General features: G+C 53.0%; 1 protein-coding gene across 3 annotated transcripts in view; it reads right to left on the reverse strand.

Moving 5' to 3' along the window:
• Window positions 1-517: 517 nt before the first annotated feature.
• The window catches only part of PDIA4 (protein disulfide isomerase family A member 4), a 28,005-nt gene continuing 15,318 nt past the window's right edge, over window positions 518-13,204 (reverse strand). Inside the window, exons 4-10 of one of the 3 annotated variants that reach the window (XM_055284418.2) lie at window positions 11,948-12,086; window positions 9,217-9,422; window positions 8,908-9,066; window positions 5,217-5,368; window positions 2,968-3,124; window positions 2,215-2,448; window positions 518-1,282 (exon numbers count right to left, since the gene is read on the reverse strand). In XM_055284418.2, coding sequence (XP_055140393.1) covers window positions 867-1,282; window positions 2,215-2,448; window positions 2,968-3,124; window positions 5,217-5,368; window positions 8,908-9,066; window positions 9,217-9,422; window positions 11,948-12,086 — 1,463 coding nt within the window. In that variant the 3' untranslated portion in view covers window positions 518-866. Of the gene's footprint in view, window positions 1,283-2,214; window positions 2,449-2,967; window positions 3,128-5,216; window positions 5,369-8,907; window positions 9,067-9,216; window positions 9,437-11,947; window positions 12,087-13,204 lie in introns of all 3 variants that reach the window. The other 2 variants (XM_055284415.2, XM_055284419.2) reach the window with 2 other exon arrangements.

Raw genomic sequence — 13,204 nt, forward strand, 5'->3', positions numbered from 1 at the left:
AGGTCAGGATGATCCCCACCCGTGTCCGGCAGGTGGGGGCTACCTGCCAGGCCTCTGCACGGCTTCAGCTACACCCCGCTCCTGCCCCACCCCGAGGCTCCCAGCACAGACCAGATGTTTTCTAACGTGGTTCTTAACGTTCATTTTTAATCGTGTTTTATTCCATTGCCACAGCCTACTCTACCTTTTCTACCACCCTGCAGTATCTGCGTCTGGGTCCGGGGTCCTTTCTGCTCCGGCACTGGGGGCTCTCAAGAGGTGGGGCTGCCACATGGGTGGCCTCTCCCTGGAGCTGAGTCCACCCTGGGGGACCCTGGACCATGCCCCTTTGTCCCCAGCCCTTGGTTTGCAGGGAGGCCGCCTGGCGATGCCCAGCCTGAAACGGCACCCCTGGCAGGGTTGCTCAGTGGCAGCTCTCACTTTGTGCCGAACAGGAAGCAATCAGAAACACATACCAGAAGTCACATCTACGCCAACAATTTCTCAGACAACGAAAAAGCAAAGAGCAAAATCAATATGATTTGGCAAAGGAATTTTAAACCTTAAATTAAAAAAGAAAACATTTTCACACAGAAGAATCATCTGCTTTGAGAAATAAAGAAATTAGAAGGTGTAAAAAAATTTTTTTCAAACCCCAAATAATGATAAAAATAGATGTATCCTCTGTAAAAATCTGAACTATTCAGTCATTCATGGTTATTCAGTATTCAGAGCATGAGGTGAAACACCGAAGTATAAAAAATTAAAAAAAAAAAAAAAAATGGAATCCGAGATACTGCCGTTTGTTGCCGGCCTCGGCGTGGACGCCCCAACCACGGGCCACGCAGGGCGTCTGCCTCCTCCCACCCTCCGCAGACCTCAGGCCTTCAAAGCTCTTCCTTGGTCCTGCTCAGTTTTGTGGCATGTTCTTCTATAAACTTGCTCAAATGCTCCAGATCTCTGTCTCCACCCTCAAATTTAACTGGGTTCTTTTTGTCCCCACTGGGGGCGAAGTAGATGGTGGGGAAGCCCTCCACCTTATAGCGGTCGCTAGGGACGTCGTTGGCAGTGGCGTCCATCTTGGCGATGACCAGGCCCTTTTGGCCCTTGTACTTCTTGGCCAGGCTGTTGTACACAGGCTCTAGCTGCTTGCAGTGCCCGCACCATGGCGCGTAGAACTCGATGAGGACGTCCTTCTTGGGGTCCATCACAATGGAGTCGAAGGTCTTTCCCACCACGACCTTGACAGGTCCCTTGTTGTTCTTGGGCACTGGCTGGGATTTGATGACTGGCTTCAGTTTTCCTGCCAAGGAAAGCAAGGCGGGAGAGGGCGTCAGTGCTGAAAAGGCTAAAGATTCTGGGGGCCCTCTCTGGACCAGGCAGTGAGGTTGGTGTAGCCACCAGAGGAGCCAGTCACACAGGAAGAGCCTACTACTGTAGAAAGTAGTAGCCGCTACTCTCTACTCTGTCTGTCCCTGCAAAGGCCAGAGAGGTTGCAGGTGGCTCCAGCTCAGGCCTAATGGGCCATTGGGTCCTGTCAGGGAGGCCATCACAAGAGTCACTGCCCAGGCAGAGGAGTTCCCGTGAGCACTGGCACTGAGGGCCCGGGAGCCACGGTGGGGAAGTGCCAGGACAACCCACAGACATCGGAACAGCACGGTCTGCCCACAATGTGGCCAGCGCTGGGGGCCTGGGGCCGTGTGCTCAGCCAACATCAATAGAGAGGCTCTGTTTAAAGCTGCACAGCAAGGTGGCCGAGGGTGAAGAGGCTTCCTTGAAGAAGCCACAGGGGTGTTCAGCGCACCCAGACTTTGCCCTGTCTGGGCTCCATCTTCAGATGCCCCCTCTGCACACCCCGGCCCTAGTCTGCAATTTTAGCACATCGGCGCTGAAAATGTGCTAAGGCCACTGAGTGCTGCTAGATAAGCCCTGAGATGGACTCCAAATCTTGCTTTTGCTTTCAAAGTAAACACTGGGAGAACTGCCAAGAAGAAAATAGTAACACTTGCAAATGTTCCTTCTTCAAAGCTCTTCTGGTGCCTTGGAGTTTGGGGTCACACCCGACATTTCTCTGGACGAGAAGTCAGAGGGTCCCTCGGGTGACAGGGGGCTGCTGGCTGACTTAGGGGGGTGTCATGCCCATGGCCAGAGCACCAGACGCCCCATAGCCTGTCTGGATTCTGTGTGAGGAGCACAGCAGCTGATGGGAGACCCCAATCCCAGCCACGGGCTCACCTTTTTTGAAGGCAGTGACAAACTCGCGGAGGGTGTCGGAGTCAAACTCCTCCGGCTCCATGGCGAACTTCTTCCCACTCTCATCCAGGATGGCGGCATTGACATCCTCCCCACTCTCGCTGAGCCCCAGCTCCTTCACCTCCCCAGCATAGTCCTCTTCGTCCGCAATGGCAAAGGTGTACTCAGGGAAGTCCTTGGCCACCTCTAGGACTTTGCTCCGCCAAAACTGAGTCGCTGAAAGGGACCAAGGGCCGTAAGCCAGGTGGCCACACAGAGCAAGTCCCAGCTGAGACTCTGAGGTCAGGCTTCAGGTCCTGTCGCTAATATTCTGACAATGCTCAAGCCCTGGATTTACCTCAACTGGAGGGAAACGCATTTCTGGAAAAGCCCCACTTGTCACGGGGGCCACGGCTGCAAGCCCAAGAGGCCCACACGACCTGTGCCCATGTGGCATGGCCATGCCTGCCTGGGGCCAGGGCTGGTCTAGTCCCAGCTCTGCAGCCTCTGAACTCCTCCAAGTCTCAGCTATCTCAACTCTGAGAGGGTTCTAGACCTGAATCTAAGCTCCCATCCTGCTAAAAAGGGAAGCCATCAATTAAAAAATACACCTGAGCCACCAACGTGCAAGGGCCCCAGGCTGGGATTTGAGTGAGCCATGTACATATAGCCACACCTCCCTCAACACTCCACCTTGCCTGAAAGAACGAGTCCCCCCACCCCCCACCCCCGCAGGTCGTGGTGGGGGTCCCTCACCAGCTCTGTAATCAAAGCTGAAGTCCACACTGTAGTAGACGACCACCAGGGGGCGCCTGGTGTAGCGCTTAGCATCGTTCGACGCCTTGCGGTGGCCAACCAGGGGCAGGGCGTACTTCAGCACGAAGTCCTTGATGGCCGAGTCCTGGGTGGAGCCCTGCTTCAAAGAGGGAACAGGTGAGGGGCTCACCATCTCCCCACCATTGTTCTTGAGTACAATGTTTGAGGGACTTTGGGGGAGTGGCGACTTTGAAGGGATCAGTCTCAGGAGGCAAAACACCCCGGGGCTCGACCCCACTCAAGCACAGCCCAGTCATTCCCTACGGTCTTTTGGGGCTCCTTTCCCTCCAGTGAACCGTAGGTGGCTTCTCGGGAAAAGGCAAACACCTTGGCCCTTTCCTTGGGGGTGTGGGCTCACTAACCCCAAAAAGAGACCACTCAAGGCAGGCCTGGCTCTTGGCAGTCAGGAAGGGTTATCACGGACTGGGCTGCATGGAACGTTCCACCTTCAGCTTGTGTGATCTTCACGCAGGAGGTCCTGAGGGCTCACACTTCACAAGGACTGGAGTCCCTCAGAGACATCACCCTCCAGGGGTGGGCACAGCAAGGTCAGCCACCTGCCCAAGGCTGCGTAGCCAGCAAGTGGTGGGTGGGTCTGTGAGCCCAAGGGTTTCCGTGGGGATGGGATACTCAGGGAAGGGTCCTTGTGTGGCACTGAAGGGCAAGAGGGCCCCGCTGGTGAGAAGGGAGCAGAAGGCACTCAGGGAGGAAGCAGCAGAGACTGAGGCAGGGCACGAGGCACAACGAGTATCTGGCGTGACAGCACTGGAGGATGGGATGTGCTGAAAAGGTGGGCAAGGAAGGCCTGGGAGGCCATGCTACGGCACAGCTAATCCGAATATCTCCCAGGTGGCAGGAGGCTGTGGAGTCTTTAAGCACTACACGGCGCTGTGTGCACTTCGCTCAGCAGGGAAACACCGGAGGAACTGGGGGCAGCAGTAATGTGCCCAACAGACAAGACTGCACAGATCTTGAAGCGGCTACTGAAAGCCACAGACCCCTTTCCTGGAACATGCACTCACACACAGAGCTGTGTCTGATTCTTGGGATCCATAGCCCCCCAAGCTCATCAGGACCCCTCTTTGGGCCCAGGATCTTATCTCTGGATGGAAGGAAGTGAAGCTGGGGGGAGGAGTCGCAGCAGCCACTGTGAGTCCAGGGAAGAGGAGAGCTGCCCTGAGCTTCAAGTTGGCAGAGAAACAGATGGGATGGACACACAGACCTTGAGAAAAAGCGATAGGACTGAAGACTGAGGAAGGAGGCAGAGGACCTGGGGACCAGAAAGATTCAGGGTGGTTCTCTCCAAGGTACTGCCATGTTCTGGTGCAGGCCCCCGGGATTCCTGTCCTGTCAGGCCCCCTCCTCCAGGTCCCATGAGCGCCCACAGCCCAAACAGCCAGGGTCCTGACCCTATGGGCCAGTAGGACCTGCAAAGGCCCCTTCACCCCAATCTCAGCTCTACTTCCCACCAGGAGCTGTGGGGTCCGGGGTGGCGGGTAGTGCTCACTTCTCTGCAGCCCAATCTCTGTTAAACAAAAGCTTCAAACTCGACATCTAGGATCCTTCCAAATCTAAGATCTACCCACCGAAGTGCAGGGCCCCTTCTAAAGCACTCAGAAGGCTGAACTGGCCCCAGGTTCCCCTTGGGCTGGGAACTCCCACTGCCCCTGTAGGGCTGAGTGTGTCACACTCTAGGAGGATGAAGTGCAGGGGTGCAGTAATGGAAAGAAAGGCAAAATCTCAACAGCGCAACAGCTCCACAGCTCCCTCTGGTGAACAGACAGGGCTGCTGTCCCTCTGTAGCCCCCAGCCCAAGCAGCCTGAACAAACACGGCCTGAACAAACACGACTTGGCCTCAACAGAGCATCACGTGCTGGCCCAGGCCAAACCCACAGTGGAACAGGCGCTGGAGGGAGACTGGTGATTGCCTGCCAGGAGGGACAAAGGGTGGCAGCAACTGTTCTGGCAAAACCAAGTGGAGCTCTGCCCAGCCCCAGGACCTGCCAGGTGTGCGGGAGCCCCAGCCCTGTCCCTCTGGCAAACACAGACCACGGGCCGCCTGCAGAAAACCTGTGGGGTGGGGAGAACGGGCTGAAACCTCCACGATTGAAACCTCAGAGGTGGCTCAAAGCAGAGTCCTCACGCCTGCTGGGTACCCGGGGCTGGCACGGCAGAGGGGCCCGCTTACCTGGACGTCCATCACGTGGCTCCGGGGCTCATACTTGGACTGGAATTTCTCAGGCTGCATTACAACCAACTGCCCCTGGGAGACTTTCAAGAACTTTGCTATTTCTGTGCTGAAAGTGTGGTGAAATTTGTAATCTTCTCTCAGGTTGTTAGCTGGAATGTTAACAGAATAAGATGTAATTTTGAAAATTGCTTAAATGTCTGAGATTTAATTCGTTACCCACATCAGCCAAAGCAAATGTTCTGAAAACGACCACCGTAGGCCGGGCGCGGTGGCTCACGCCTGTAATTCCAGCACGCTTTGGGAGACCCAGGCGGGTGGATCACTTGAAGTTAGGAGTTTGAGACCAGCCTGGCCAACATGGTGAATCTCTGTCTCTACTAAAAATACAAACATTAGCCGGGTGTGGTGATGCAAGCCTGTAGTCCCAACTACTTGGGAGGCTGAGGCACAAGGACTGCTTGAACTGGGGAGGTGAGGTGGAGGTTGTAGTGAGCCGAGATCACACCACTGTACACTTTTAGCCTGGGCGACAGAGCGAGACTGTCTAAAAAAAAAAAGGAAAGAAAAGAAAAAGAAAAAAGAAAAGAAAAAGTCACACCAAAAATTGTGTGAACAATTTCTACAACTTAAACGCTTGAAAGGAGGTTTTTTTTTTTTAAAACTTGGTACAAGGTATAACGTCTAAATCCTGGCCGGGCATGGTGGCTCACGCCTGTAATCTCAGCACTTTGTGAGGCTGAGGCAGGAGGACTGCTTAAGCCCAGGAGTTAGTTCATTTATTATTTATTTGAGACGAGGTCTTGCTCTGTCCCCCAGGCTGGAGTGAAGTGGTGTGATTTCGGCTCACTGCAATCTGTTTTCCAAGCTCAAGCCAATTCTCCTTCCTGCCTCAGCCTCCCGAGTAGCTGGGACTACAGGCATATGCCACCATGCCTGGCTATATTATGTATTTTCAGTAGAGACAGGGTTTCACCATGTTGGCCAGGCTGGTCTCGAACTCCTGACCTCAAGTGATCCTCCTGTCTTGACCTCCCAAAGTGCTGGGATTACAGGCATGAGCCACCGTGCTCGGCCAAGCCCAAGAGTTTAAGACCAGCCTGGGCAACATGGTGAGACCCCATTTCTATAAAGATAAAATAAATAACAACAACAAAAAAAAAACCAGAAAAGTTCATGGAAAAACAGCTAATTTGCCAGGAGCTGCTGTCAACTGATGTCTGTAAGTAGCACGGATTCTTTGGCAGGCGGAATGTTCTGGAGCCCACATGAGCAGCACACAGTCCTATATCTCTATTTGAGTTTTCACATCCAGCACCCTTCACGGAGGTTTAAATCTCCCTTCCTCGAGTTGGTAGGCTGCCTGTTTGTGGGCTGGAGCTCCGAATGAAGTTCTTTGGCTGAAGATAGTTTTACTTAAATCTGTGAAAATGCATGACGAAACCCCACGGTCTGAGGGCACCCTACCACAGGGCTGGGCAAACTTTCTGAAAAGGACTAGAGAGTGAGTAGTTTAGGCTCTAAGGACCACGTGGTCTGTCCCAACTGCTTAACTCTGCTGCTGCAGTGTGAAAGCAGCCGGACAGGATGTGAACAAAGCTGTGTTCCAATGAGATGTCACATGCAAAGACAGGCCATGGCCAGAATGGGTGTGTAGGCCACAGTGTCAACCCCTACCCTAGATCCTACGGGTAAACACACCTTCAGTCCCTCCCCATTCTCCTCCCCAAGGCATCCAAACTCATCCCGGGCTAATTTTGAGATTTAAACATTGGGTGTCACCCTACCCTTGAAGGGCTCTTGGTCTAGAGGTTTGTGACTCTCAACTGGGTTATAGGACACAAGTGGCTGAGATGGTAAAGCATGTTTTTGGGAGGGCAGGGGATGGGGGAGCAGCCTGGATAAGCCTGTGGCTTTCAGTCAGATGGACTTAAATTCAAATGATAGTTTTGTGACCTACTAACTGTGTAGCTTTAGGCTTGTTATTAACCTTCCGAGCCGCAGGCCCTTCTCTGTAAAACAGGGGCATTAAAATCCACTAAATAAGGCCACGTGGGCTGGGTGCTGTGGTTCATGTCTGTAATCCCAGCACTGTGGGAGGCCGAGGCAGGAGGATCACTCGAGCCCAGGAGTTCAAGACCAGCTGGGCAACATGGCAAAACCTTGTCTCCACAAAAATTAGCTGGATGTGGTGGCGTTCACCTGTAGTCCCAGCTACTTGGGAGGCTGAGGTGGGAAAATCACCTGAGCCTGGGGAGGTCAAGGCTGCAGTGAGTCGAGATCACACCACTGCAGTCCAGCCTGGGCAATCAGAGTGAGACCCGGTCTCAAAATAAATAAATAAGGCCACATCTATCTAGATGGCGCCTGTTCTAAGCCTCCAGGTATCCCAGGGATTTGTAGTCAGTTGGCTTCAGGCAGAGACAGACCTGCATCAAGAACTTCACCTCCTGCCTACCCCAGGACCATAAACCCTTTCATCCCACAGCCGCCCTCTCTGCTCCAGCCCCGCCAACCTGTCTGTAGAACATCTTGTGGCCCTGGGGCTAACCTCTCTCTCATGAGTGGGCAGACAGAGCAGGCCCAGTGACTCTTGCCCCATCTGCAGCCCTAACCCTGCCCAAGCCACATCACGGACTCTAACTCCTAGGAATGTGGTGCCAGGCCCGCCTGGGACCCACTGCACTGGAACCTGCATTTTAACAAATTCCCTGGGGACTTGCATGCACATCAATGCACATAACTTGCAGTCAGATTTGGGGCTAGGGACTCCCCTGCTGCCCATAACCCTGGGTAGGCTGGGGTTTCCTTCTGCAAGTTTCTTCCTGACTAGTTAGGCGTGAATAACAAGGCCACCTAATTAACAGATGAAGGGAAGTTAGCTCTACTGGTTTTATACATTAATCTGCATTTGACTTATGCACAATTGTTACTGTAAAGCACAGAATTAGCACTAAGTAGCAAGCTGTGCATTTGAAAAATTATAATCGGTTAGCACTTAGCCAAGCTGGTTTTGGTGGAGGGAGAGAGTGGCACTCAGAAGACATCGATGAGGATGGCAAGGACCCTGAGTACACCTGTCCCCAGGCATCAGGAGCCAGACCAAGGCAGACGATGGATTTCAGGATGGGGCAACTGCTGCCTGCCCCTACCCCCACAGAACACTATTGCTGACAGCTATTCACAGTCATTTCACTCCTCAGGCTATCAAGACTAGCATTTATAATGCACTTAGCATTATCAAGCACATTGCTAAGCACTTCATCTACATTATCTCAGTGTAATAACCTCTCAGAAAAGACCACCACCTTGGGCAAGAGACCACTAGGCTAACTGAGTCACCGCCTGTGGTTACGGTGATAATAACTGGAAGAGCCAGGCCTTGAAAGCTGGTTTGATTCAGAGTCTGGCACCTTATGGCCTGAACGTGCCCTCCTCGGGCTCTGGAAGGCAGACATGGAGCTGGGACCGGTCTGACTGTGCCCCTCCCATGCACCAAGGCCAGGAGGGCCACAGGAGACCCATCTCCAGCCCCAGCCCCAACTCCAACCCCAGAATGGAAAGCTTATTCCCAGAGATGGCTCATCAAACCACCCCCTAATGGATGTCCCAAGAGCTTTCTGAAAAACCAGGCAACTGCAGACGGCCCAGGGCACGCACATTTTGTTCAGCCCAAAGGGCCACAACTCACCGGCATCCTGGTATTGCTGGTAGGCTGGGTCGCTCTCCCCCTCAAAGACCCCGATGATGATGACATCATCTCCATCCTTCAGGAACTCCTGAACCTGCTTCAGGGTCAGAATCTCCTTGGAGGGAGGCCCGGACTGCTCGATCATGTAGTCAACGATTCCTGGGAGCAGGGCACACGCCTGAGCAGAGGCACTCAGAACTGCCCATCTCCCATGGCCCATGCCTGCCAGCTCCCAGCACCTTCAAGGGCAGCTTCCTGTTAGGGAGTTTCCCTTCCCCACTGTAGTGGGAGAGAAGGGAGTGGCCATACCGTATTTTTCTCGTGGGCCGTTGTAGTCAAAAGGCCTTCCTTTGCGGAAAATTTTCAGGGTGGGATAGCCAGAGACATCGAACCTCTTCGCCAGGTCTGTTTCTGCGGTGGCGTCGACCTTTGCCAGGGGAATTGGAGGAGAACGCTTGCTGAGCTCCTTGGCAGCCTTCTCATACTCGGGGGCAAGTTTCTTGCAGTGTCCACACCTGCCAAGAGAAAACTGGTTTGTCAGGGGCTCATTCTAGTGTGGACTCACTTTCTAGCTAAATGAGCTGCAGAAACACATCCCATGCTCCCCAGTAACCCGGCCACACCCAGTAAGCCTCCGAATGTCTCCTAGACCCTCAGGCCCTCAGGTGCTATTGAGGGCGCTACCGCTGGACAGACACTAAACTTCATCCCACGGCATTCACACACTGGGAGTAGGGCATGCGTACACACATGCACAGGACACAGACAGGACATTAGTAACTGTGGCACAGGGGAAACATGGAGAGGCCAAGAGAGACACTGTCCTGAGGAAGAGGACTTTCTTGGTTGTAGAGTTGGGGGCCAGCAAGGATATAAGTCACAGATGGCTTCAGAGAAGGAGTAGCAGTGGAGCTAGGATCCAAGGGACAGCGAGGAATTAGCCAGGAGCCCACGGGAGGTGGGGCGAAGAGAGGGTCAGCAGGTCCAGGTAACAAGAACAGAAGCATGGAGAACAGAAGAGCATCACAAACCCTCACTGACACAGATCACCCAGGGAGGAGATGAGGGAGAGTCCTGTGGAGTCAGTATTACGTCACACAGCCCACTGCCCACAAGAACTGGCCAGGCGCAGTGGCTCACTCCTGTAATCCCAGCATTTTGGGAGGCCAAGGCGGGCGGATCACCTGAGGTCAGGAGTTTGAGACCAGCCTGGCCAACATGGCAATACCCCGTCCATCTCTACTAAAAATACAGAAATTAGCGGGGCATGGTGGTGGGCGCCTGTAATCCCAGCTACTCAGGAGGCTGAGACAGGAGTTATCGCTTGAACCCAGGAGGCAGAGGTTGCAGTGAGTCAAGATCGCACCACTGCACTCCAGCCTGGGCAACAGAGCAGGAATCCATCTCAAAAAAGAACCAACATCCCACACCCGGCTGGGGCCTGGCACACAGGAGGCTCAGTCCTGAGTTAAGATAAAACACCACCCTGTCAAGGTCCTTAGGACACCCAAATGAATTAAAGGATGCATCCTGCAACTTCAAAACCATTTGTTGGCCGGCACAGTAGCTCACTCCTGTAATCCCAGTGCTTCCAGAAGCTGAGGTGGGAGAGCCGCTTGAGGCCAGGAGTTCAAGACCAACCGGGGCAACATAGCAAGACCTCATCTCTAAAAATATTTTTTATATTAGCCAGGCGTGGTGGCACACACCTGTGGTCCCAGCTACTAGGGAGGCTGAGGCAGCACAATTGAGCCCAGGAGTTCAAGGCTGTAATGAATTATGATGGTGCTACTGTACTCCAGCCCAGGTGACAAAGCAAGGCCTTATCTCAAAAGAAACCTAAGAAAACAAAACAAAAAAAGACCTCCCACCACACACACAAAAACACATCAAAAGACCAAAAAACTGTGAATAAATGGATAATTATCTTCTGAGGCATCATCACCCACATCAGGGAAATCGCACTACACTCGCTGGGCATGCACTGTGCAGCAGTCGGCTCAACCTAGCTCCTGAGCGAGCCACAAAGCAACCCACCAGCAGTTAGATGTGCAGCTGCCACTCTCCCTCTCACACCTCCCGCCCATCAGGCCAGGGACCCATGCATAGCGAAACAAGGGTCTGTGTCTCTCCAGCACCGCAGGGGGGTTAGGAGAGTGCCCCACGTGTCCCAGACGCTTCCTTCCTTCTCTCCTAGATCATTTCCTTCTCTAATCACCCACCTGACTTCACTTTTCATCTGCACATTCAGCAACTCCCAGGTTTCTGCTGCAGAATCTGTGGCCTCAGGTTTGGGCTTATCCAGGCATTGCCTGGAAAAAGGGTGTCCTGGTCCCAAACCCGCTCCCCCGGCCTGTGCATCAGCCATGGCCTCCACCTGCTGGTTCTAGGACCAAAAGCTTCCTCTGCTTACTGACTCTCCCGGACTCACTACAGAACACACCCATCTGAGGCAGTTCTTACTGGCCTGATGGTCAGACATACCATGACTGCTCAAGAACCAGAACCACAGCTGACCCACCACAAAATCACCAAGACAGATGGTACCCTGGGCCGTCTCCTGGGAAGGCAGATGGTCTCTCCTGAAGCCAGGCTCCCCTCCCCCTTGAAAGCTGTCTTTCTTCCGCTCTGCTCTGTCTACTCTGACTGCTCCCAGCTTATCCGTGCAACTGGTTGTGCGTCCCTCCCCTCCCCATGAAGCAGCCACCTCAGTTCCCCTAGCTGGGAATCTCAGACCAGCCACTGTACTTGCTCCCACTCCGACCACCTCTCTTTCTGCCATCTTCTTTCCTTTGGGCCCCTTCTCCCACCCAAGAATGGACTACTTGGCATTTCCTTCCACATCCACTCCCCCAACAGCTCTCTTACATCCACGCTTCTTCCAGAAGACCTGGAGCCTCAACCCTAACCTACAACTCGTGCCCACCTTGCTCCTCTACTGTTCCTGCCTCACGGACAGGGGCCTGCCATCTGCACCTGCCACCCTGCACCTAGTGCCCAGCAGGGTACTGAATATGGGAAGGGCCTGACACCACCTTACCATGGGGCATAAAACTCCACCAGAATGATATCTGCATCATTCACAACTTCATCAAAGTTCTCTTTGGTCAACACAAGCGTGACTTCTGGTGGAGGCGTCCAGTCGGGCTGGGAGACTTCTCTGACCTTGGCAACAATTTCTGAAAGAAACCAAGCAAGATTGAGCATACAAGGCCCAAACTGGCAGGCACTTCACCTCCCTCCAGAAGCAGATGGGGAGGGGGAAGAAAGCAAGCATCGGGGCCCACAAGAACAGAAGGTGTCTGATTTCCTGAAACCTGGCTGCGTCTCTGCAGTTTTGGGGACACAGCCAAGAGTCAGAAGGTTTGCTGTTTCCCAACAATTGTCCATCGCATTTCCACAGCCTGCAGACTTCTCCAAATGGCCTAAGACTTACTGATGATTGAGACTTCCTTTACCATCGGGCTATGGTATTAACTCCACGCAAACCCTCACCAACTCCCAATGGTTTTGATTACATATGCCTATGGATAGCATTTTGGGGCATCTCCTGAACACGTACAAAATGTATACATAGTCATTCACATCTAATATTACTATATTACATACGTCATAAAATGTAAGCAAAAAAAAAAAAAAGGAAAAATTTGAAAAAGGAGCAGTACCTCCCATTGCTTAAGGTGCAGTGGCATTACCTGAGAAGGCTTTTAAAAAATGCCCGTCTGTGGCCTCATTCCCCAAAAATGGATTCCAGGACTGGAGTGGAACAATAAATTCGTACAAAAAACGTGCCAAGCAGTTCTTACGACGAGTGGTTGCAAACTGTCCTCTTTTCCCCACTGCAGAATCTACCAAGGAGCCAAATCTAGGGCCACCCCTGCAAAGCTGCAGTCTTCAAACTGAAACGTGCACAAGCACCTCCTCTGTGCATTCGCAGCATGAAGTGTCTGTCCCCTGCCCCCCAGCCCATACCCAGGGGTCCTGAGGCACTTAACACATAGGCCTGTTTATCAAAACATAGCATACACTGCTCTGAAGTTTGCAAAACAGCCAAGTCTCTCGCAGTCAAAAATGTTGGCCACAGACCTCCAAACACATATGCCTGTTTACTTCGCAACAAGAGAAGTACTCAACGTTTAGACCAGGGGTGGTGGCTCGCCTGTAATCCCAGAATTTTTGGAGGCCGAGGTGGGTGGATCATGGGTGGTCAGAAGTTCAAGACCAGCCTGGCCAACATGGTGAAACCCTGTCTCTACTAAAAATACAAAAATTAGCCGGGCGTGGTGGCACATGCTAG

The sequence above is a fragment of the Symphalangus syndactylus genome, chromosome 6, assembly GCF_028878055.3.
Source record: "Symphalangus syndactylus isolate Jambi chromosome 6, NHGRI_mSymSyn1-v2.1_pri, whole genome shotgun sequence".
NCBI lineage: Eukaryota > Metazoa > Chordata > Mammalia > Primates > Hylobatidae > Symphalangus > Symphalangus syndactylus.